This window comes from Culex pipiens, chromosome 1 (genome assembly GCF_016801865.2).
Source record: "Culex pipiens pallens isolate TS chromosome 1, TS_CPP_V2, whole genome shotgun sequence".
Lineage (NCBI taxonomy): Eukaryota > Metazoa > Arthropoda > Insecta > Diptera > Culicidae > Culex > Culex pipiens.
In genome coordinates this window covers 118,446,085-118,468,774 of record NC_068937.1, presented here as the reverse complement: position 1 = coordinate 118,468,774, position 22,690 = coordinate 118,446,085, and the positions used below count along the sequence as shown (strand labels likewise).

Sequence of the window (22,690 nt, the reverse complement as noted above, 5' to 3'; positions counted from 1 at the left end):
TTTCCCCCGAGACCACTTTGGATTCCTCACGAGTGAGCACACAAAGTCCGGAAGTTGTTCGGGAACAAACAGCTGTTGATTTTGATTATGCAAGGCCAAGCGGCTCCCGTCGTGCAACCTCCATCTTGAAATCTCTCCACGGGCGGCAGCCGTGGACGTGGACCATTTAGACACTAATCACTTTCATTTAGTTTGTTTATACTTTTTTAATTGCGTCCAACCGCGGGTTGTCCAGGCAGTAGCGCGAGCGGAGTCAGGGAAAATGGAAATGCACAACGGCCAGACGAGTGGACGCTGACTTAAGTTAAGGCTCGGCTCGGCTTGTTCACATTCAAGGGGGGCACACTTGCGGGTAGCTCGCCATGTGAGGGTGGTTAAGCTTTCAAATTAAAAAACTTTAATCGCCTCCGTTTTTGTTAATTATTCGCGTCATTGTTTGGTCAACGACACCACTACATAGTGGATAGATTTTTTTTTGTACTGGTCAAATAATAGTTCCAAATATTTAATTGTAATTTGTGTACACTTAAAAGAAAAAAGTTTAATCAGAAGCATTTTTTCTATAGTTACAAAAAACAGTTTTCAATTTTGTTATTTTTATTTAATCAATCTTTCTTGTGTGCATTTCAGTTGAAACAGTATGAGGTACTTCGCTCTCTACAAAAGTTGGGTCTCACAGTTTAGTTCGGAAACGATGCCACCCACTGCAACTAGCTGTCTGAAGCCATACTCAGTGATAATCTGCAAACTGTTGCGGTGACTTTGATGTCAACTTTAAATTAGTATTAAAGTTTAAGCGTCAACATTATTTTATGTAGCCTCTTTGGTTTATTTATTTTAATACAGTTCAGATTCGATTATCCGAAGGCTTTGCCAAATTTCACTACGGATAATTGAATCACAAAAAAAAAATCGCCGTCTTTTTTATTGTCGAGCTTAAGAATGACCCATAAAATAATTTAACACTGGAACGCCCAACGCATGTCCAACTTACACGGACGCCCAAGCCTCCCAAAAAAGTTGGAACGGCAACTTCAACTCGTTGGTTCTCGGACGTAACTCAACCAATCGGGACGAGTCTTGTTTGCAGAGATTTGTAAGAATGTCTACACTAAAATAAAAAAAAAATACCAAATTCCTAAATTCTAGGAATTTTGCCACTTTTCCTTATTTAGTAATCTGGTTTTTTGGATTACTTAATAGGGAAAGGAGGCAAAATTCCTAGAATTTAGGAATTTTGTACTTTTTTTTTATTTCAGTGTAAATGATCCTAAAATTTTGCAGAACTTGATTTAAACAAATCTGTAAACCTGTTACCGAAAACATCGTTCCACCTTTTTTTTAAATACTGCCTCCACGGAATTTTTGGCGATTTTTTACACGCGAAAAAAAAAGTTGGAACAATGTTTTTGATCGCAAAAATTACATATTTGATCTTATTGAGTTCTGCAAAGTTCTACACGGAGAGACCGGCCGGGGCAAATCGAAGAAAATCTGGGTTAATTTAATTAAAATTTGGGTTAATTTTTTACACAGCTTTTTTTCAACAATCGATTGTTGATTTTGTTAACCCGAAATTGCTGACCAACAGTAACTAAAATTAACTGAAAAAAAAAGTTGGAATTGCCATTTTTGTTGGTTAAATGGCCGAAAAAATTCTAGCAGTCGACTGCTAGAATATTTTTTTCGGAAAATTAACTAAAAAATTCTTGTTTTTAGCTGAAATATTGTGGAATATTCTGTTTAAAACTGGCTGGGACATATTTTTCAACAATTTTTCAACATTTTTCTTTCGTTGTATTAACCGAAATATTTTTGCATGCAGCAAATTATTAGTGGTTTATAACAAAACATTGTTTGATTTGACATAATTTATGTAAGTGTTGATATATATTTGCTTTGATTATCTAACGATATAGGCTGGGCTGAATTTCTAGCTATATTTTAACTAATGTTTTACTTGAATACAGAAAATTTTCACCAAATTTTTAGCTTATATTTTTATTATGTTGTATAAAATTAAGTGTTGTATTCACTTACCATCACTGTGAAATCTTTCGATAAGTAATCATCATCTACAACGGTCTCAGGTTTAGTTATTTTTCTTGTGGTGGGACACAGAATTTTCACCAAAGTGAACCTTTTGCTGCAAATAGACACATGAGAAATTTATTAGTAATTTAATACAAAATTTTTAATTTCGGCTATAAACTGACAAAAAGAACGCATTTGATTTAATTTATTCATCGTACTCCAATTTCTGAAAAAAATATTTTGAGTTTAAATTACCAGTTTATTGAGCAGTCGAATTGCAACAATACTTTCAAGATAATAATTATCTTCTTTTATATATTTTATATATTTTTATTTTTTGATATTTTACTTAATTTCTATTCTTTATTTTGTCATGTGTACGCATTTCAATGTATTTAATAATTGATGGTTCTGAAAAAAAGTGGTTCATTAATATTTTATCGTCGTAAGCACGAAGCTTTTTAATGATTAGGTTTTCTAATAAGAATCACATAAGATAAATTATTGTGCAAAAATAAACCCATACTTACTTGGATTAACCAACATTTTGTTAAATTTGTCCGGGCTGCTCTATCCGTTAAGAGTTGGCCCGCATCTCCCTTCTACTGCCCTCTCTTTCCATCAAACATTCTTATATCGTGTTAAACTCACTCGCATTAGAGGTCTTTATGGCGAAGGTCGTCCTCTTGCTCTTCATAGTTTATCACCTGCAAAGAAATCATCAACAAACCTACTCACCAATTCCACCTCCCCAGTTGCAACACTTTGATTTTCCACTTCAACATTAGCTAAATAGTGTAATTTTCACCTTTTACATCCTCTCACTTCACAATTAACAACACAAATTCAACAAATCGACCGCTCTCGTTCGAATTCTGACTTCTAATGACAGACGTAAACAAACCCAAGTTCGTCTTTTAAATATTTAACCAATTGTTAATTTTATTCAACCAACAAAATTTTTGATTTTCCTAAAACCAAAGCTAACAGTCAAGCACGTTCATTTGAGTTCGGGAAATCTGTTAGCTTTTTGCATTCAGCATTTTCAACAAACAGGTTTTTAAATTTATACTGCAAAAAAAAATAATCAAATTATTCGCTTAACTGCATTGCCTTGGGGTTCTCGATGGCGAGATTCCTACTCGAAATTAAGTGTTCGAAGGCTTGATTGTTGAGGCAATTGCAAACCTCTTTTTACACCTTAGCTTCCATCCACCCCGGGATTCGAACTAACGACAATGCTAACAAAATGCGACCAATTTTATTTGATGATTGCAGCATTTTTTAAAAGTAGTGGTGACTGCACTCAAAACCAACAAGTTTGATATGTCGCACGGCCAGTTTATTATGTTTCCCAAAACTGTTCCGGATGCGGCCACCAACAAATCACAATTTTTTTGCCGCTTTTTTCCCTCTGTGATGTTGTTGTTGTTGTTGATTTTATTGGGGGAACTTTAACCCTATGGGTCATTCGCTCCCGACCCTCTGTGATGTTTCATAACTTATGCTCCAATTCCTATCAATTTTCCGTTTTATTTCTCACCAAACCACGATTATCTCACCGTTTCTCTCACTCTGTCAATCGATCAGTGGGTTACCAGGTGAAAAACTCCAATTATCATGACTATTTCCAGCGCATGTCTGGCTCTTCTTCATCGTTGGCTTCTTTTTTCTCGGCGCCAAGCAATTACACATTTCGCCGATTCCCAAACAATCCTGCATTACTTAACCACGCGCCCGGCCAGCCAGCCGGACACCGAAGAATGCAATAAAGAAGACGAACGAATAATAAAAAAAAGCAGCGAATTGCATGCGAAGCACACACAAAAAAACAGCCGCGAAAACGACTGTTAAACAATAAAAACGACGCTCACCGCGCACAAACACACACATCCAGACACAGACGAACAAATTAAATCACACCGCTGATTGTTTTAATGCGTTCGCATAATTGCAATCCAATTGAACGATTAAACTATTATACAATTTGTATAGTTTTGTGTGATTGTGTGAAAAGTATGAAAGAGGAAGAGGAACAGAGGAATGCGCATTCCACGTAGAGTTGGAATGAAACAAAAAGTGAGAAGACGAGCTAGAGAGAGAGAGAGATCGTTTTCAAGCTCAACTTTGATGCAAACGAAGAGAAAAGCGGGAGAGGAAGAAAGTTGAGAAATGGGCGGGAAGTGGACCGACCAATTGAGCGATTTGGCGGATCATCTTACACACTCACATTTGATTAGCCGAAACGCGATGCGATAGGGGTGGTAAGTGGATAGTGAAAGATGAGAAGACGCGCTGCAGTCCGCAATGATTGGCGTTCAATCGAGCTGATTGATTGATTAGTTTGTTTTGTTTTGAATCTGGTTTTTCGGGTGTTTTCACGGATGAAAGTGATTATACGCTAATAGGAAACATTAGATCGCTGGAAACATGTTTCGCCGAATGTGGGTCAGATTGGAGTTTTGCATTTTGTTTTCTGTTGTGTTTTTTCTCGGCACTGTTTTTATTTTCAATCGAGGTGTAAATTTATTTGATAAATTGTTCATTTCATTGAATATTTTTTTAAAAGTAAATCTTTCAAGACTTGCAAATACAAATTAAAAATTTCCTTGCTAATTTGTTTTTTTAGCTATCAAAATTGCAAAATTACAAAAAGACATTCTCTGCCTCTTACAGCTGGTTGTATAGTAAGTTTTATTTACTGATCACGAATCCGAGGTTGATTTGGATATCTCGTGACCAATGCTTGAAAAGGGATCTATCACTGAACGGGACTGCTCGATATTCGATAGAACTTTCTGTCAGCGATCATTTCCCAAAACGATATTTGATCGCTGACACACAACGCCTATCATGACCGTCATTGCTTGGCGACGGTCGATGAACGTAAACACGAAGACGAAACGAACGAAAAATGAGCACCACTCAAGCAGCCGCCCGAACGAGACAACGTGCTCTTTCTCTTTCTCTCGTTTTAGTCTCTCTCTTCCTAGTGTATGTTGCGTGGTGACAGAAATCATATGATTGCTATCATTGGAGAGATGATTGGAATCTCGGTAGAATGTCAAACTACCGCTCTCCAAGCGATTTTTCTCCTAGAGGGAAGTCAATGATTGTGTGAGTGACTTTGCGTAGCACTCATTCATTTGTGTGTGAAACGAACGAAAGCAGAATGTAAAAATCAGGTTGTCGTGGTGAAGACAATTGGAGTGATCTGTCAGCTATCACAAACAAAGTCGAAATTTCGCAAGCCCTGCTCGTGACAGTGGAGTCGTACGACCCTTTTATTTTTTGGGGTTTGTAATTTTATTAATTTTTATCAAACGGGCACTTTTGAAGTTTTAGCATGTTTCGTATTTTTAGGCCATCTATAGATCGAAAAATGACATTTTTTAATTCTTTGAAAATTTAGCTGTTTTAAATTTTTTAATCATGAAAATTTGACAATTATTATTAAAAAATCCCAGACAGTCCCGGAGGCATTTTTTCGAGACGAGATTTGTCTAACCACGCCTTCCGTCGGACGGGGAAGTAAATGTTGGCCCCGGTCTAACCTAGAGGGTTAGGTCGTTAGCTCATTCCAGGTGTAGGAGTCGTCTCCCTGGGTCCTGCCTCACACAGAAAAAAATCAATTCTCGTAATCGTGAATTAAGTTCACGAATGTGAGAACCACGAAGGAATTGATTCATGAGTATGGTGCATTTGCACCATAAACGTGAATATATTCCTTCGTGGTTCTCGCATTCGTGAATTTAATTCACGATTTCGAGAATTGATTTTTTTCCGTGCAGTGGAGTCGCTTGTAGGCAGTTGGACTAACAATCCAAAGGTCGTCAGTTCGAATCCCGGAGTGGATGGAAGCATAGGTGTAAAAAGAGGTTTGCAATTGCCTCAACAATCAAGCCTTCGTACACCTAGATTCGAGTAGGAATCTCGCAATCGAGAACGCTAAGGCAATGCTGTAGAGCGAATATTTTGATTTTGATTTTTTTATTAGAAAATTCGTTTTTGTATTATTTAAAGTTTCAATTGTCTGAAGTTCCATTATCCGAAGCTGTCCATAAGAAAATCAAGCAATGAACAGTCCATTTTTTATTTTCTTTCAATGTTTATGTTGCTTTTCCAATCCATCAAACTGATTAACTTCCGCGGTGCGATCATCACCGTCAACGACTAACTAGACCACTTCCTCTTCCACCCTCACATGGTTAATGATCACTTTCACTAAACTCTCCACCCGTGTGTGTGGACAGCAGTCACGTGGGGTGCATCCATTCGTCCAGGCACACTAAACTTCCGTCTTTCCTTCACTGTGTTTACCTTAAGCCACCACATATCAACATTAATCAACCTCACCAGCGAGAGCCACTTTATCATAATTAATTCCTCACCTGGCCTCGCACTACTGTACACACTGTCTTGGCCTAGACCCCCAAGGCCAGGTTCAACGATGAGTTAACCACTAATCACACACACCCTACGAACCTCTCCCGGTCGGTGACGATCGCTGTTGGTTCCTTCTCGAACCACGGCTTGTAAATTACATCACTTGGCAAGACATCTCGGAGCTCCGTCACGGATCGGGAAGTGTTCAGCGAACCGGCTAAAGTGTGTACTACATACCTCATCATCATCATTATGATCATCATGCGCACCCCAAACATCATTATCGCCAACAGCCATCTGATTACGGAGATTTTGCTGAAGAAATTCATTTAAGAAATGGCTTGTAAGCTAAAGGGGCCATCGCCAATGTAAGTGAACTGTTACGAAATTCACTTTTCCTTTCTGTATGATCCCGTGCCCAGGAAACACCAATTTATGCAGCTCGTGGCTTCCCCTCTCTCGTCCTGACATGAAGATCTAATCGGGCCCATAGTCAATGCAATGTCTCACGAGATTGCATCTCGTTTCAATAACCGTTTTTCAGCGCGTTGAGCGCGGATCTAGTGCCTGAAAGTGGTGCACTGAGGGAAAAAATTGCTATTATTTTTAGATACACGACTCGACATTCTTTGAGTTTATGTTAGTAAACGTTTCAGTTGCGTCAAGGAATGATAGATTTGGGCTTCCTGAACACGCTACTTTCACCAGAATTCAAATTTATTGAATTACTTGCCAATAAATATTATTGTAAATTTCGGATATTAATGGTATGAAATCATCTTAAGTAACCATCCACACCCACATTTATTTACATGGTTATTATTACACATTGTATGTGTAATAAGAGTGTGCGCATGGTTGTTTAAGATTATTCCATAGCATTTATAGCAATACCAATAAAATTGAATTCTGTATACTGACGACGTTTTCAGTTTTCTATTCTATGAATTGCTTGTAATTAATTCCTCCTTCTTAGGACGTTTATTGACATTTTAATTGGGGTTCTATTGAAAAGATGAGAACTGATTCAAGATCACAGTAGGCGAATAGTAACCCTTTTCAAAACAAATGCTGAAAAGTTCTACTTTTCAGCACTGAAATGGATGCTTAAAAATTGAACTTTTCAGCACTTGCTAGGAAAAGTCATACTTATCAACATTTTTTTTTTATTCAAGCGATTCACTCAATGCATGGACATTTTTCCTATAATTCTTTTCAAATTGTGTTTTTCGGGATTGCAAAAAATGTTGTATGGAAATCGTTGCAAAATTTGTTTTTTTCCTCACTCGTCGTATCTATCAATCTCGGTGAACCTCGTTGGATGTAAGACTCGTGCTGAAAAAATCATTGCTCCTTGTTGCAGCCGTGATCAACAACTCGTCGCTCTCGTGCTAACTTGTCGTATGTCGACTTTGAGCCAAATTGATAATCCGGGTTGGTGGCAGGGTGACCTTATGGCACCAGATGGTACTGAGGATGTCAAATTTGAGTTCCTGATCAAAAATCATTGTTGTTTGACATGTCGGAACGTGTACTTGTGAAATTACTGAAATTGGTCCATCGGAACCATGTCACGGATATTCCGGGTTGGTGGCAGGGTGGCCAAATGGCACCAGGTCGTAATAAGGATGTCAAATTTGAGTTCCTGAGCAAAAATCAGTGTTGTTTGACATGTCGGAAAGTGTACTTGTGAAATTACCGTAATTGGTCCACCGGAACCATGTTACGGATATTCCGGGTTGGTGGCAGGGTGGCCAAATGGCACCAGATCGTAATGAAGATGTCAAATTTGAGTTTCTGAGCAATAATCAGTGTTGTTTGACATGTCGGAAAGTGTACTTGTGAAATTACCGAAATTGGTCCATTAGAACCATGTGACGGATATTCCGGGTTGGTGGCAGGGTGGCCAAATGGCACCAGATCGTAATGAGGATTTCAAATTTGAGTTCCTGAGCAAAAATCAGTTTTGTTTGACATGTCGGAAAGTGTACTTGTGAAATTACCGTAATTGGTCCACCGGAACCATGTTACGGATATTCCGGGTTGGTGGCAGGGTGGCCAAATGGCACCAGATCGTAATGAAGATGTCAAATTTGAGTTTCTGAGCAAAAATCAGTGTTGTTTGACATGTCGGAAAGTGTACTTGTGAAATTACCGAAATTGGTCCATTGGAACCATGTCACGGATATTCCGGGTTGGTGGCAGGGTGGCCAAATGGCACCAGAACGTACGATTGATTTCCTGAGCCAAAATTAGTGTCGTTTGACATGTCGGAAGCCATATTACAATTGATGAAGAATTCGACATCCGTTCCTGTGTAGTCGGTTCCGGAAGGGTGGCCAATTCATATCCGTAGGTCCGGGATCAAAGTAATATGCCTTATATGTCCAGAACAGACCTTGGAGCAAATTGGGATGGTTTTTCTGAAGAATTTATGATAATAATCATGATTTGTAGATTGGGTTGCATACCCGGACAAAAACCTACCCCACTAGGTTCCGGATTATCTCCGTGGCGAAGTGTCCGATTCCGGATTTCTTTGTAGATTCTGAAAAAAGACATTTGTCCGGTTCTTTTGAGGGGTGAATGAACTTATTTGGTCAAAAGAGGCCAAAGATACAGCATTTTTAAGGTTTTTTCGGTATCTCGCATCAGACGTTCGGACTGTAAGGGTTAAGAACGCCATTTTGTGCAGCTCACACTGTCTCACATTCACCTTCACAGATCCCCAAAATTCGAATTCAATCCTGAGATATTCAATAAAAACCGAAACATTTTTGTCACTTTTAATATGAAAGAAATTTCAATCATATCGTGCTACCTTGACACAGCCTTGATGTAAGTGAGACAAATGGCCAAAGGGATTTCAGGTCAAAACGCGTTTGACACAGATACGAGCTCGACTACCGTAATAATTTTTAACACTTGTAGCCCCAACGGGGTCAAAAAAGTTGGTAATGGAACTCCACCGGTTCATACAACCCTTGGTTGAAAATGCCTTTTTTATTATAACTTAAGATAGACGCATCTGTTTTGAAAACATTCTTCCGGGTCGAATGCAACAAGAATCATCCAAATCGGTTGAGTTTTCGCCGAGATACAGCCGATTGAAGTTGCATTTCCAACTTTTTTGACCCCTTGGCACTTCGCGTAAGTTTTGACCCCGTTGGTGCTACAAGGGACTTGGACAACCAAATTCAATCAAACTTCTGGAAACTGCACAGAATGGTCAGCCAAACAAAGCATGTTTGTTATTGTTTAAATTGCGTGCTATCATTTGTGATTGTTCAAGGTCAAACATTAAAACGCGTTTTTCTCGGAAAGTCAACAAGCGACGTACGACAAGTTAGCACGATGGCGTCGAACTATAACTTTGCCAAAGATTACTGTCAAAGCTGTCAAAATTGTATGAAATCAAATGCAAATTTTAGTCAAATTAAAATAAAACAAGACTTATCCCTTTCCAGTTTACATAAAGATTTTTTCACTACCCGAGCAGACGGAAATAACTTGGGAATAACATTTTCTGTTATTTGAAAATACTAGGCCAATAACATTTTATGTTATTTATAACAGGATTTTTTATTCGTTGTTATGATTTTTTTGTTATCGGATTGTTATCGTAATAACAGATTAATAACATTTTTAGTTATTCTTCGAACAAATCTTTGTTATTATTTTTCGTTATTTTAACAACTAATCCGATCATCCCAATAACAGTTGGAGTTATTCTTCCATAACACAAAATGTTATTCCCAACTTGTTTTGGCTTTCAACCAATATCAGACCAATAACAAATTTTGTTATGATAACATAAACTGTTATTCAACCCTTATGCAAAAATGGATTTTTCAAGAAGATTCCATAACAATTTCTGTTATTTTAACAGTATTTGTTATTGAAATGGCATGAGTTTTGTTATTACCGTCTGCCCGGGTAACCCCAGAAAATCTTGTCCAACAGAAAAGTCTGATTCCCTCCGTGTCACACCTTCCAAAACTTCGAAGAGACCAGTTATCCACGATTCACCCCCCCTTCCAATAGCTATAGGGAGGACGCTACTTTAGGCCACAGTTTCATAACAAACTCATGTGGCTACGATCAGGCAGAGCAAGTCGTGTAATGCCAATTTATGTCGCCTCCGGCCACACCAACCAACCATCCCGCGGAAAAAGTACGACCTTTAAAACCGGTGAGCTTGCGTGGAACCGACGACGTCCGTGAGCTTGCAATCATACCGCACATCCCGAACACACGGTGTGGTTTTGTGCAGTCAATTATCGATTACCTGAACCCGCTACCTTTCCTTGGGAGCATCAATGAAAGGTAGGTGCGATTACGTGGACGACAGTCCGTGAGTTGTTGAGGCTAACACACACACACACACACGTGTGCCACGAATTAAACCTGTCCACTTGACTCCCCCTTAACACCCTCTTAGTGGGACCAGTGCAATCTGTGCAGTTTGCGGAAGTATGGTTCAACCCTACCTCTTGCGAGCATCTGTTGAGTTGAGGGTGGCGGACTTTCAATTTGCGTTTTCAATCTCCGCCAATTTGCAGGTTCCCGAGGTGTTTGTCCGGGACGGCAAGTATGATGGCGTGAGATTTTCAGTACATTCAACAAAACTTTCGTAATGATGCTGAATGGGAAATGATTGCGCAATTGAAAACATTTTATGAGTAATCAGAATTGCAGAGGTAATTGCATCCGTTCAGATTTATTCTTGGTCAATTGAAATAAGAACATTGTTGGAATAATATTTTTAATATGATTATTTCTTAATTACCTGGGTAGCTTGATGTTGTTTGAGAAGATTGGACACTTCGCAGAATACAAATGCCTCGTAATTTCATTTAGATGAAACCCACAAAACACTGCATTTTTGGGTGAATCCATGTCAAAAAATATTCCTGACATTCCTCCCTAAAAAAAACAAATAAAAAAACGAGAATTTTTCAGTTTAAATTATACTTGGCTATAACGCCGCTGTCGTGCTATCTTGTCGCATGTAGCTTTTTGACGTTCCGAGAAAAACGTGATTTAATGTTTGTCCTTGAATAAACAAAAACCAGAGCCCGGAATGTAAACATAACAAACACGTTTTAGTTGGTTTACTATTCTGTACATTGTGCCGATTTTTTTTTTTAATTTGGTTGCTGAAAGCCCGAGTTATAATTACAAATGCTTATGGTAGTCGGGCATGTACATGTGTCAAACGCGTTTTGGCCTGAAATCCCTTTGGTCAATTGTCACACTTTAATCAATTATCAAAGTGTGTCAAAATAGCACGACAAGATTGAAACTTCTTTCATAAGAAAAGTGATTAAAATGCACGAAGCTTTTTTGGTTTTTGGTTTTGGCGAGACGAGATTTGTCTGACCACGACTTCCGGCAGACGGGGAAGTAAATGTTGGCCCGGTCTAACCTAGAGGGTTAGGTCGTCGGTGGAGTCGCTGGTAGGCAGTTGGACTCACAATCCAAAAGGTCGTCAGTTCGAATCCCGAGGTGGATAGAAGCTAAGGTGTAAAAAGAGATTTGCAATTGCCTCAACAATCAAGCCTTCGGACACTTAGTTTCGAGTAGGAATCTCGCAATCGAGAACGCCAAGGCAATGCTGTTAAGCGAATAATTTGATTTGATTTTTTTTTCTTTGAAAATCTCAAAATTGAAATTGAATTTTAGGGGTCTGTGAAGGTCAAAAAGGTGAGGCATTATGAGCTACACAAAATGGCGTTCTTAACTCAATTTGGTCCAAAATGAACGTACGACAAGATAGCACGACAGTGACGATATCTTGGAAACGGTGCCCTTTATCAAAAAATCTGTAAAGTACATTCGATTGCAAATTTAGTTTTACGTTAAAAACTGAAGTAATAATTTTTATTGTGGTTTTTTAGGCCGATGCAAATATTTAAAAAAGTTTTTGTCCCTTGGCCCTGGCCGAGGTCAAGGGGGGGGGGGGGCAAAAAAATAAAAAAATAGAAATTTAAATAACAAGCCATAGTCTTCACATTTAAATGAAAAAAGTGTTTTAGAATGTATTTTACACAAGTTCAGTTGTTTTGCAATAATTAGTTTTCAAAAAATCTAAGATCTGACAAAAACAAAAATTGCATCGAAAAAAAAATTTGCATCGGAAATTTTCAAAAAATCTTTAGATTTTTTAATAAACCCAAACATGCTAAAAATGTTTTCAAACGCAGGAGAATGTATTTTAAATTGATTTCAGCTGGTTGCACTTGAATTTTCATTGAAATTTTGAAGTTTATTGTAAAAATATTTTTTTTGCCCCCTGATTTTTCGGGCCAATTTTGAAGGGGGGGGGGTGACAAAAACTTTAAAAAATATTTGTACCAGCCTTATCCCTTAAAAAATATTAAATAATTGAAAAATACGGATTTACGCAAACAAGTTAATTTATAAATCGGCAATTTTAAAAAAAATAAGTCTTGATTTATGTCAAAAATAATGCAGCACAATAAATTCTGCAGTTATTCACATTTGATTACTTTAAATAACAATTTACTTCTTTAAACACAGCCATCTAAAACCCAAAGCCTTTATTTATATGATTTTTTTTTAAATTTTACGCTAAAATACTTAAGGGACCACCATAAACCACGTGGACACTTTGGGGGGGGGGGGTATGGCGGTTGTCCATGCTCCATACAAAAAAGTTTTTTTTGTATGCACAATTGTCCACGAAGGGGGGGGGGGTTCGAGATTTCCAAAAAAGTGTCCACGTGGTTTATGGATGGTCCCTTAACTAGACATTACTTTATAACAACATTCTTGTGTCAAAATGTAATTACCTTACAATCATATAGAAAAGCGATTAAAAATCACTTTGCACATTTTTATCAAGGTTTTTATAATTCTTTTTTTGGAGTTTCAAAATATATTTAATCTTATATACAACGAAATAAAATACAGTTTTAACACAACTTTAAAAATAATTTTGGTCGTACTATAAAATAAAATGTGAAATTTCTATTGATTTGTTATGAATAAGAAATATCAATAAATTTAATTATAATAAGGAACTCAAAATAGTTCTGAAATTTTAGATTAAAGCTATCCTATCCTCATTCTCCCTAGTAACCCCTAGTTATAGAAGCAATGGCTTTAAAAAGTTTTGTCTACCCTCACTAAATTGATTGAAATTTATTCCATCCAATGATTGTATGTATTTGAATTAATTTGTTCTTGTAAGGATCTCTTTTTTCGGACAACTTTTTTCGAATCGGGCTGTTTTCGTAAGGAATTGCTAAGTATACACTGAAATAAAAAAAATAGTACCGTAAACTTCGGTGACTTTGATAGCCCGGGGTGACTTTGATAGGGTTTTCAAATGCCCGTCAAATTAATATCTAAACATTTTTGAGAATTTTGAGTATGTTAGCATTAAGGGATAGCTTATTATCGAACATATATGCAAAAATATATTGGTTATATTGGATGTATCAAAATTAGTGGCCAAATCAAATTTCTATCAATGTCACCCCAGGCTATCAAAGTCACCCCAGTTACGGTACCCAAATTCCTTTATTCTAGGAATTGTGCCTCTATTCCTTATTTAAAAATCGGGTTTTTTGAACTACTTAATAAGGAAAGGAGCTAAAATTCCTAGAATTTAGGAATTTGGTATTTTTTTTTTTTTTTTCAGTGTAGTAATTCCTGTTTACCAACAAATCAGCAAAGACCAATCAAAGAATGTGTGATGATAGAACTTATTTTATCACTCGAACATAACAAAAAATAAATTTGATCTTTTTGCTGGCACCACTGCTTTCAATGGTCAAATAAAAGTGAAATTCCGCCTAATGTCCACGAGATCTTCAAACGACCCTCAACCGGGCATGATTAATCGTTTGCGGTCTGTTGTTTTATTGTCCAGAAATGAGATGTTTACACGGCCACTGGTTTTGCGACGTTGCGAAGAGAGCGAGAAAATAAAAGCAAAAGTTAAAGTGGCAAACGAGACGATAAAGAGAGATGCACGAAGGAAGTAGCGGTATGAGAAAGAAGGAAGTTGGAGAGCTTCTTTTCATGTTGTGTGCGAATCGGCGATGATGAGCTTTGGGAGCTTTGAGGAGAGCATAATTTAGTGCGATGAAGGGTGGAAGAGCGTGTGACTTTGGCAACTCGTGGTTCGTGATAACTGCATGGTTAATGTGGACTGAAATGCAGGGAACGAGGTAATTACTGTTTGTTATCCGGTAGTCAAATTAACATATCTCGAGCAGGTACAATTACGGCGGCGTGCTGAATGGGTTGCACTCGCCTAGGTTGGAGGAGTAAGAGCTGGTTTCATGGAATGGAACGATGCGATTTTTGATTTGCATGTCGAAGGTGACTTGCGTGTGGCTTGGGGAAATCCCCCTTTTGTCTTCTCAGACCAGAATTGTTATCGATGAAATTTGGTGTGACGGTGCCTTATAAAACACAGGAGATATGATTTTCACTTAACACTTTCTATTCTTTATTTTCAACCCTTGCCTAGATTGCGGAATCCGTACCTCTCGCAGACAACCCCGAAGCAGCAGCAGCGCCAACAACGCCAACAGCAACGAGGACGGCTGGTCAGGGTACTACAATAGCAACCATCACCACAGCGGTTCAACGACTTCCGCCGAATCGGACGGTCCTGCCGCCATGGCAGACTCCGACCCGGATGGACCCAATCGAAACCCCAAGATCATGCACGGCGTCCCCACCCTCGAAGGCCAATACCCGTGGCAGGTTTCGCTGGAGCTGATGCACCCCTCGTACGGCTTCATCGGCCACTGGTGCGGCGGGGTTCTGATCGACCGGAACTGGGTCCTGTCGGCGGCGCACTGCGTTCACAAGTGGGTACCAAAGGGGGTTTTGACTGAGAGCGAGGGAGAAGCCATGATTACCATTTTGATTTCAGTGAACTGTTCAACCTACCACTGCCAGCACTGTGGACTGTGGTGCTGGGCGAGTACGACCGGGGCCGGGAGTCTGGCTACGAGCAGCGCATCCCGGTGGACAAGATCATCCTGCACGAAAAGTACCACAACTTTAAGCACGACCTTGGTATGTAGGGTTTTTGGTGGGGATGGCTATAAATATATGTTATAAGGGAGTGTTCTTTTATTACGTAACGCAATAGGGGGGGAGGGGGGGGGGGTTGGAGGCCGTGTTACGCTCCATACAAAATTTTTAAAAATTGTATGGAAATTTTGTTACGAGGGGGGGGGGAGGTGGTCTAAAAGTCCGATTTTTCGCGTTACGTAATAAAAGAACGCTCCCTAAAAGTTGAACAGAATTTGACAGGGAGCCACACTTGAGTTGTTAGAGCATCTTGTTTGAACTTTATGAAACCTATTCAATCTTTGATTCAATGATTGTCATTTATTTATTTCTGTAATAAGTAAATAAAGTAAATTTTCCTATAAAGTGTATCAGTCCCGCATTTACAAACCGGATTCAGTGGCTATTTCTTAGCTTAATATTAACATGTCAAGGATAATGATAACATACCATAGGTTGCCTCCCCTAAGGTGTCGTGATAAGGTCCAGCTTGTGATGAACACTACTTTCTCCATTTCAAAGCAATCGAACGCCCCCCCCCCCCTCATTTTTTTTTTTTTTTTTTTTTGAAAAATGTACTGTTGCCAAGTAATTGCTACTATTAGGAATAAAATTTGACTTTTTAGGTTTTTTTGAGCTTGAAAAAAATCCTTATGAAAAAGCACATCTGAAAAAATATTTTTGAAGACCTGAGGCCTATATGGCCTAAAATTTTCTCTCTGGAACATTGAAAATCTAGCTGCTAGTTTTTGAGAAATAGCCTCGAGAAGAATTCGACTCGATAAGAATGAATTTCTCTGAGTGTGACCTTGTAATTTTCAACTGATGATATCTCAGAAACTGTTGATACGATTTTCAAGTTTTAAAATTGAAACTTTTGCAAAATTTTCTAATCTTTTCATTAAAAATAATTTCAAAATTTTAAAATCAGGCTTCACTTTTCAAATGGTCTTCAAATCGATAATTTCCTTATTTCATATTTTAGGCTGAATTATAATTTTTTGGATTATATTCATCCATATCAAAAAAATCAAAGAAAAGTCGATTTGCGGAATTGTAGAGAACTACTCATAAGCAAAAATTAGAGTTTTGCCTGTAAAATTTTTTGAATTTCCGAAAACACTCTTTGAATATATTTTCTAGTAAAACAATCGTATTTCATGCATTTTGTTAGCGTCCATATTTCAAGCCAATCAGTCAGAAAATGATGGGTTGTTTGGGTGAGACTAAGAAAAATTTTTTTTTATCTATTTTTTTCTATTATATTTTAAACCTTTGCATGACAATATCTCAGCAACCAAGGGTCGTATCAACAAGGTCAAAAAAGAGCAATTAAAGCTCAAACCAGGATTTTTTCTGGTACTTTTGTACCCGACCCTCTCCGATTTCAATTAAACTTTGAAGACATGTTATTCTAGGCCTAATCAGCCATTATTGTGTATATGGAACCAATAGTACTCGAAAATAACATTTGAGGAGGGAGTAAGGTATTTAAATATTTTGTATTTTGTTATTTAAAAATTACTGTATCTCGAAGCCGTTGCGTCGTATCCAAAAGTGGTCAAAGACAAGCTTGTAGGAAATTGGACGGGCTTTCTGAAAAAATACACTGAATCAAAAATACTTGCCACATCTATGAGATTTTTTGATTTTGAAGTCTAAAACTGAAATTTAAAGGTGATGTCACGATTTTTTTTCTTTCAAATTTTTTGAGGAAATAGCCTAAAATGTTACCAAAAGACTGACGAAAAATGCAAAAAAAATACAAATATCATTTACTAAAACTGTTTTTTTGAAAAGTGGTCTAAACGTCAAATTTTTTAAAAACCAGAAGTGGGAATCGATTCTCCAGACAATTTTACATAACAGTCTCCATATTGCCCATTATCCTATGTCCAATCCTTGGGAAGATACAGCGGTTTTAAAAATAAAAATGTTGAAAAAACGTTTTTTTTGTGGTTTTTGGCAATTTCTATATGCCAGACTTGGTTTTTCAGTCTCGTAAATATTTTTACCGGAAAGCTCGTCCAATTTCCCATAAGTTTGTCTTTGATCACTTTTTGATACGACGCAACGGCTTCGAGATACAGTAACTTTTAAATAACAAAATACAAAAGTATTAAAATACCTTACGCTCTTCTCAAATGTTATTTTCGAGTACTATTGGCTCCATATACACAAAAATGGCTTATATAGGCCTAGGATAACATGTCTACAAAGTTTCATTGAAATCGGAGAGTGTCGGGTACAAAAGTACCAGAAAAAATCCTGGTTTGAGCAGGAATTGCTCAAAAGCAAGATCTAGAGAATTTCTCAGCCCTTCGATTTTTTTCAAAAATGGGCAAACATGGGCACTAACGTGAAAAAAATGAATAACTTTTTCAGTTTGAGTGACAAATAATGAAATTAAAAATCAGCAAAAAAAATAACCGTGTATCATTTTTTCAGTGTAGTTCTTATCCATACCTACAACTTTGCCGAAGACACCAAATCGATCAAAAAAATTCATCAAAAGATACAGATTTTTTAATTTTCATGTATAATTTTTGTATAAACAGTAAATTTGTCCACTTTGCCTCTTTAATTTCAATTATTTGATTTCTCAAAACAATTGAGATAGAAAGTAAACAAGGGTATATTCAAAACACAATAGTATTATACTGTATCCATCTTTCGAAGAAAAATATGCTTCAAAAATTCAATCATCTCTGAATTTTCTAGTTGTACTTCTTGCTTAAGTTTTCTAAACCGCAAGAGTAAAATTTAAATGAAACCTGACATTGTTAGGTATTTTTTGTATTTTAATAAGCCTTTGAAAAACTAATAAATAAAATTTGACTGTAGAACTTAACTTGAACATAAAACAAGAACACATTATTAACTGAAATCAGCTCGTTACTAACCGCATCCTTCACGATTCGTAAATTCTTTCAAAAGATACCTCTCTGTTTTCTTCTACTCTTTTCTTCCCTTTCTTCTTCTCTGTCTTTCTTTCTCTCTCTACCCCTCTCCGCTCACTTCACAGTGCTCCTGAAGCTGAATCGCCCGGCCAACATCGCGCCCAACTCCCGGGTCAAGAAGATCTGCCTTCCGTTTGCCGACATCAAGGTCAACAGCGTCCCGTTTGATCCCCGGCCCGAGCTGGACCGCCTGCACCAGCAGACCAAAACCAGCCAGTTGTTCTACTTTGACTATCTGGGCCGACCCCCGGACAAGGGCGGCGGGCGCCCTGCCGCAGAGGACGGTCCCACCAAGGAGGACGTGGTCGACGAAGAGTCGGAGCTGAACGCCGAGGACGCCTCCACAGACTTCCCGGATGCGCTTCCGGACCGCGAGGACAACTACCTGCGGCGGCTGAGACTGCTGGGTGAATCCGGCGCCCCGGAGTACCGACGCCCACGAACGGCCCGCGTCGTGGTAAATCAGATGGTCCGGAAACGGTTGCAACATTCGTCGTCGTCAGGACTGGTTGGGAACGCCACCCGAGCCAGATCCGAAAGTGCTTCGAGAAGGTCCTTCCGACGGGGGCGACGACTGTACCAAACGGCAGATTTCGACGACGACGACGATGATGATGACGATGAGGACAATAGCTGGGGAACGCGACACGGTGGCAAGCGGCGCCGAAACGATAAATTTGCCCACGGGGGCTTCTATCGGAACGAGCACTACCGGAACGAGTTCGGGGAGGACGTTGGTGGAGGCGGCGGGGGTACGAGCGATGCCGAACCCATCAGTGCCATCCCCGATACTTCCCAGTACGTGGACTGCCTGGCAACAGGTTGGGGCAAGTCGACAATCGATGATGAATTAACAGACATCCTGCTGCAGACGAAGGCCCCCATTCAGAACAGTAAAAAGTATTGCCATTTTTTTCATCCCTGTATCAAGCGCGCGAGTTCTGGCTTTTCAATTGCTTTCTGCTTCGATATTTTTGCTGCTCTCGAAATCGAATGTCATCGATTTTGAATGAGCCCGGTGCTCTGTGTACGCTATTGCGCTCGGAAATGCCGTAAACTGGGGGACAGTTAAATTCTTACTCTTGGTTTCAATATTTTTGCGGGGAATAAATTGCTTTTTATTTATTTATTGAAGTCTAACAAATATATTATTACTTTTGTATGCTTTTTTATAACTTTTTAACCAAAAAACATGTTATTCTTAAAAGTATGACACAGGGTAAAGGCACTGCCAAAATTGACCTTTGCACATTTTATTATTGAAATTTAAGTTTCAATTGAAAAAACTTGTAAAATTGATTGAAAACTATTCATAATACATTGAATCGATGTTTTTATAAGTAAGTGAAGACTGTTGAATCTGTTAACAAAAAAATTTGTTAAGGCCAAGTCAATTTAAAATAGCATGAAAAATATGAGTGATTCTCTAGATTTTCGAAATTTTTAAGGGATTTTTTTATTTTATATTTTTTGAATGGGACGAAACTGTGTTCATGCAGCAATTTTGCATCACCAAATTTCATTCATTCGAAATAAGCATGTGATTGGGGGAGAGGGGGTAATATGCATCCCCTAAGGGAAAACTGTGATTTCTCAACCATTACTGCATTACTCAACCATTATAGCATTATTTTCTACTTACTACGCTTTTTGTAGAAAATTTACTTAAAAAAGCATTTTTTGATGTTTTTGGACTCATCTGTCTATAGAATAATGAAGATTATGGCTAAAACTATCTGCCTCAAAACTTACAATATCAATAAATGCTTTTTATTTTGTCCAAAATCAAAATGAAAGTTCAATGAAAATTAGATGAAAACACAATATTTTAATGTTATGCAAATAACTTAAGCTAATTTTATACTACGAAGCTCAAATTTTTCCAGCATGGTTTAGCAGTGTTAAGCTTCCAATTTCTATGAATTTTTCCCCGAACATTTCTTCCAAATACCGAGAAAAGCAGGGAGTGCATTTTGCCCCGGGGGTGCATATTACCTCCTATCCCCCTAATTCGAAAATCCGTTGCTTCAGAAGGGATTTTGTGCAAAATCTGGTACCGGGGACAAGATTTTTTGAAATAGTCGATTTTGTTTGAAATGGAGTGCAGGATTCGAGTGGTAGAAATAAAAGTTTTCCTATTTAGAAAATAACTTCAAAACTGCTCGAATGGAAATGGTCCATTGAAAATGACTTCCCATGTTATTTTATTTTTTATTTATAAATAGTACACCCAAAGTTAAAGACCAATCGGATAATCCTTCCGTAGAGAAACGTGAGGAAAGCACTAGCACCCTACACAGAAAAAAAAAATCATGGTAATATTACATCTGGGAAGGGGTACATCTTTTATGTCAGAAAAAAGGTGTAATTTTACCTCTGGAAATGTGTAATTTTACCACTTTTATGTTGTAATGTCACTTTTTCAGTCTAAATTGAGGTAAAATTACATCATAAAAGAGGTAATATTCAACCTTCCAAAATAAAAGCTTCCAAATTTACATTATTTTTTCCTGTGTAGTTGGAGAGAGTATAGGAGCAATTCCAGCCCAAAACAGGAATTTTTCAGGTACTTTTTTCTCGACCCTCTCCAATTTCAATGAAACTTTGTAGACATGTTATCCTACGCTTATATAAGCCATTTTTGTGTATATGGAGCCAGTTCCACTCGATAATGACATTTGAGAAGGGCGTAAGTGTTTTAAATATTTTTGTAATTCGGAATTTAAATATTTCTGTATTTCGAAGCCGTTGCATCGTATCAAAAAGTGGTCAAAGACAAACTTGTAGGAAATTTGACGGGCTTTTCGATAAAAATACACTGAAAGAAAAAAACACCCAACATTTATGAGATTTTTCGATTTTTAAGTTTAAAAGTCAAATTTGAGGGGGAGCCCACGATTTTTTTTCGTTCAAAATTTTTGTGAAGATAGCCTAAGATGTTACAAAAAGACTCACGAAAAATGCAGGATGGAGCAACTCACCTAAAAAAATACAAAAATCATTTACTGAAACTGTTTTTTTTTGAAAAGTGCTCTAAACGTCAAAATTTTCAAAAACCGAATACGGGAATCGATTCTCCAGACAATTTTACATAAAAGTCTCCATATTGACCATTGTCCTAAGTCCAATCCTTGTGAAGTTACAGCGGTTTTAAAAATAAAAATGTAGAAAAAATAGGTTTTTTGATGGTTTTTGGCAATTTCTATATGACAGACTTGATTTTTCAGTCTCGTAAATATTTTTACCGGAAAGCTCGTCAAATTTCTCATAAGTTTGTCAAATTTCCCACATATCAATTGGATGTTTGGGCTTACAGATATAAGCTAATTTACAATCCAGGTTACTATACTACACTGAAAAAATATGATGTTTTCAATTATGAGCAATGTAATTAGCTTATATCTGTAAGCCCATACATCCAATTGAAATGTGGTCAAAGACAAACTTATGGGAAATTCGACGAGCTTTCCGGTAAAAATATTTACGAGACTGAAAAATCAAGTCTGTCATATAGAAATTGCCAAAAACCATCAAAAAACCTATTTTTTCTACATTTTTATTTTTAAAACCGCTGTAACTTCACAAGGATTGGACTTAGGACAATGGTCAATATGGAGACTTTTATGTAAAATTGTCTGGAGAATCGATTCCTGTATTCGGTTTTTGAAAATTTTGACGTTTAGAGCACTTTTCAAAAAAACAGTTTCAGTAAATGATTTTTGTATTTTTTTAGGTGAGTTGCTCCATCCTGCATTTTTCGTGAGTCTTTTTGTAACATCTTAGGCTACTTCACAAAAATTTTGAACGAAAAAAAATCGTGGGCTCCCCCTCAAATTTGACTTTTAAACTTAAAAATCGAAAAATCTCATAAATGTTGGGTGTTTTTTTCTTTCAGTGTATTTTTATCGAAAAGCCCGTCAAATTTCCTACAAGTTTGTCTTTGACCACTTTTTGATACGATGCAACGGCTTCGAAATACAGAAATATTTAAATTCCGAATTACAAAAATATTTAAAACACTTACGCCCTTCTCAAATGTCATTATCGAGTGGAACTGGCTCCATATACACAAAAATGGCTTATATAAGCGAAGGATAACATGTCTACAAAGTTTCATTGAAATCGGTGAGGGTCGGGTACAACCGATTCCCTATTTGGCATGGAATTGCTCATAGACCTCTCGCGCTTACAACAACAAATCGTGTTTAATCGTTCATTTAAACAGTTCATCCCATTGAGTGGCTTATATG

General features: G+C 37.6%; 1 protein-coding gene across 1 annotated transcript in view; it reads left to right on the top strand.

Moving 5' to 3' along the window:
* Nucleotides 1–22,690, top strand: part of LOC120426226 (uncharacterized) — an 80,297-nt gene that overhangs the window by 54,419 nt on the left and 3,188 nt on the right. The window contains exons 3-5 of the mRNA XM_039590962.2: nt 14,927–15,272; nt 15,338–15,483; nt 18,506–19,340. Coding sequence (XP_039446896.1) covers nt 14,927–15,272; nt 15,338–15,483; nt 18,506–19,340 — 1,327 coding nt within the window. The remainder of the gene's footprint in view (nt 1–14,926; nt 15,273–15,337; nt 15,484–18,505; nt 19,341–22,690) is intronic.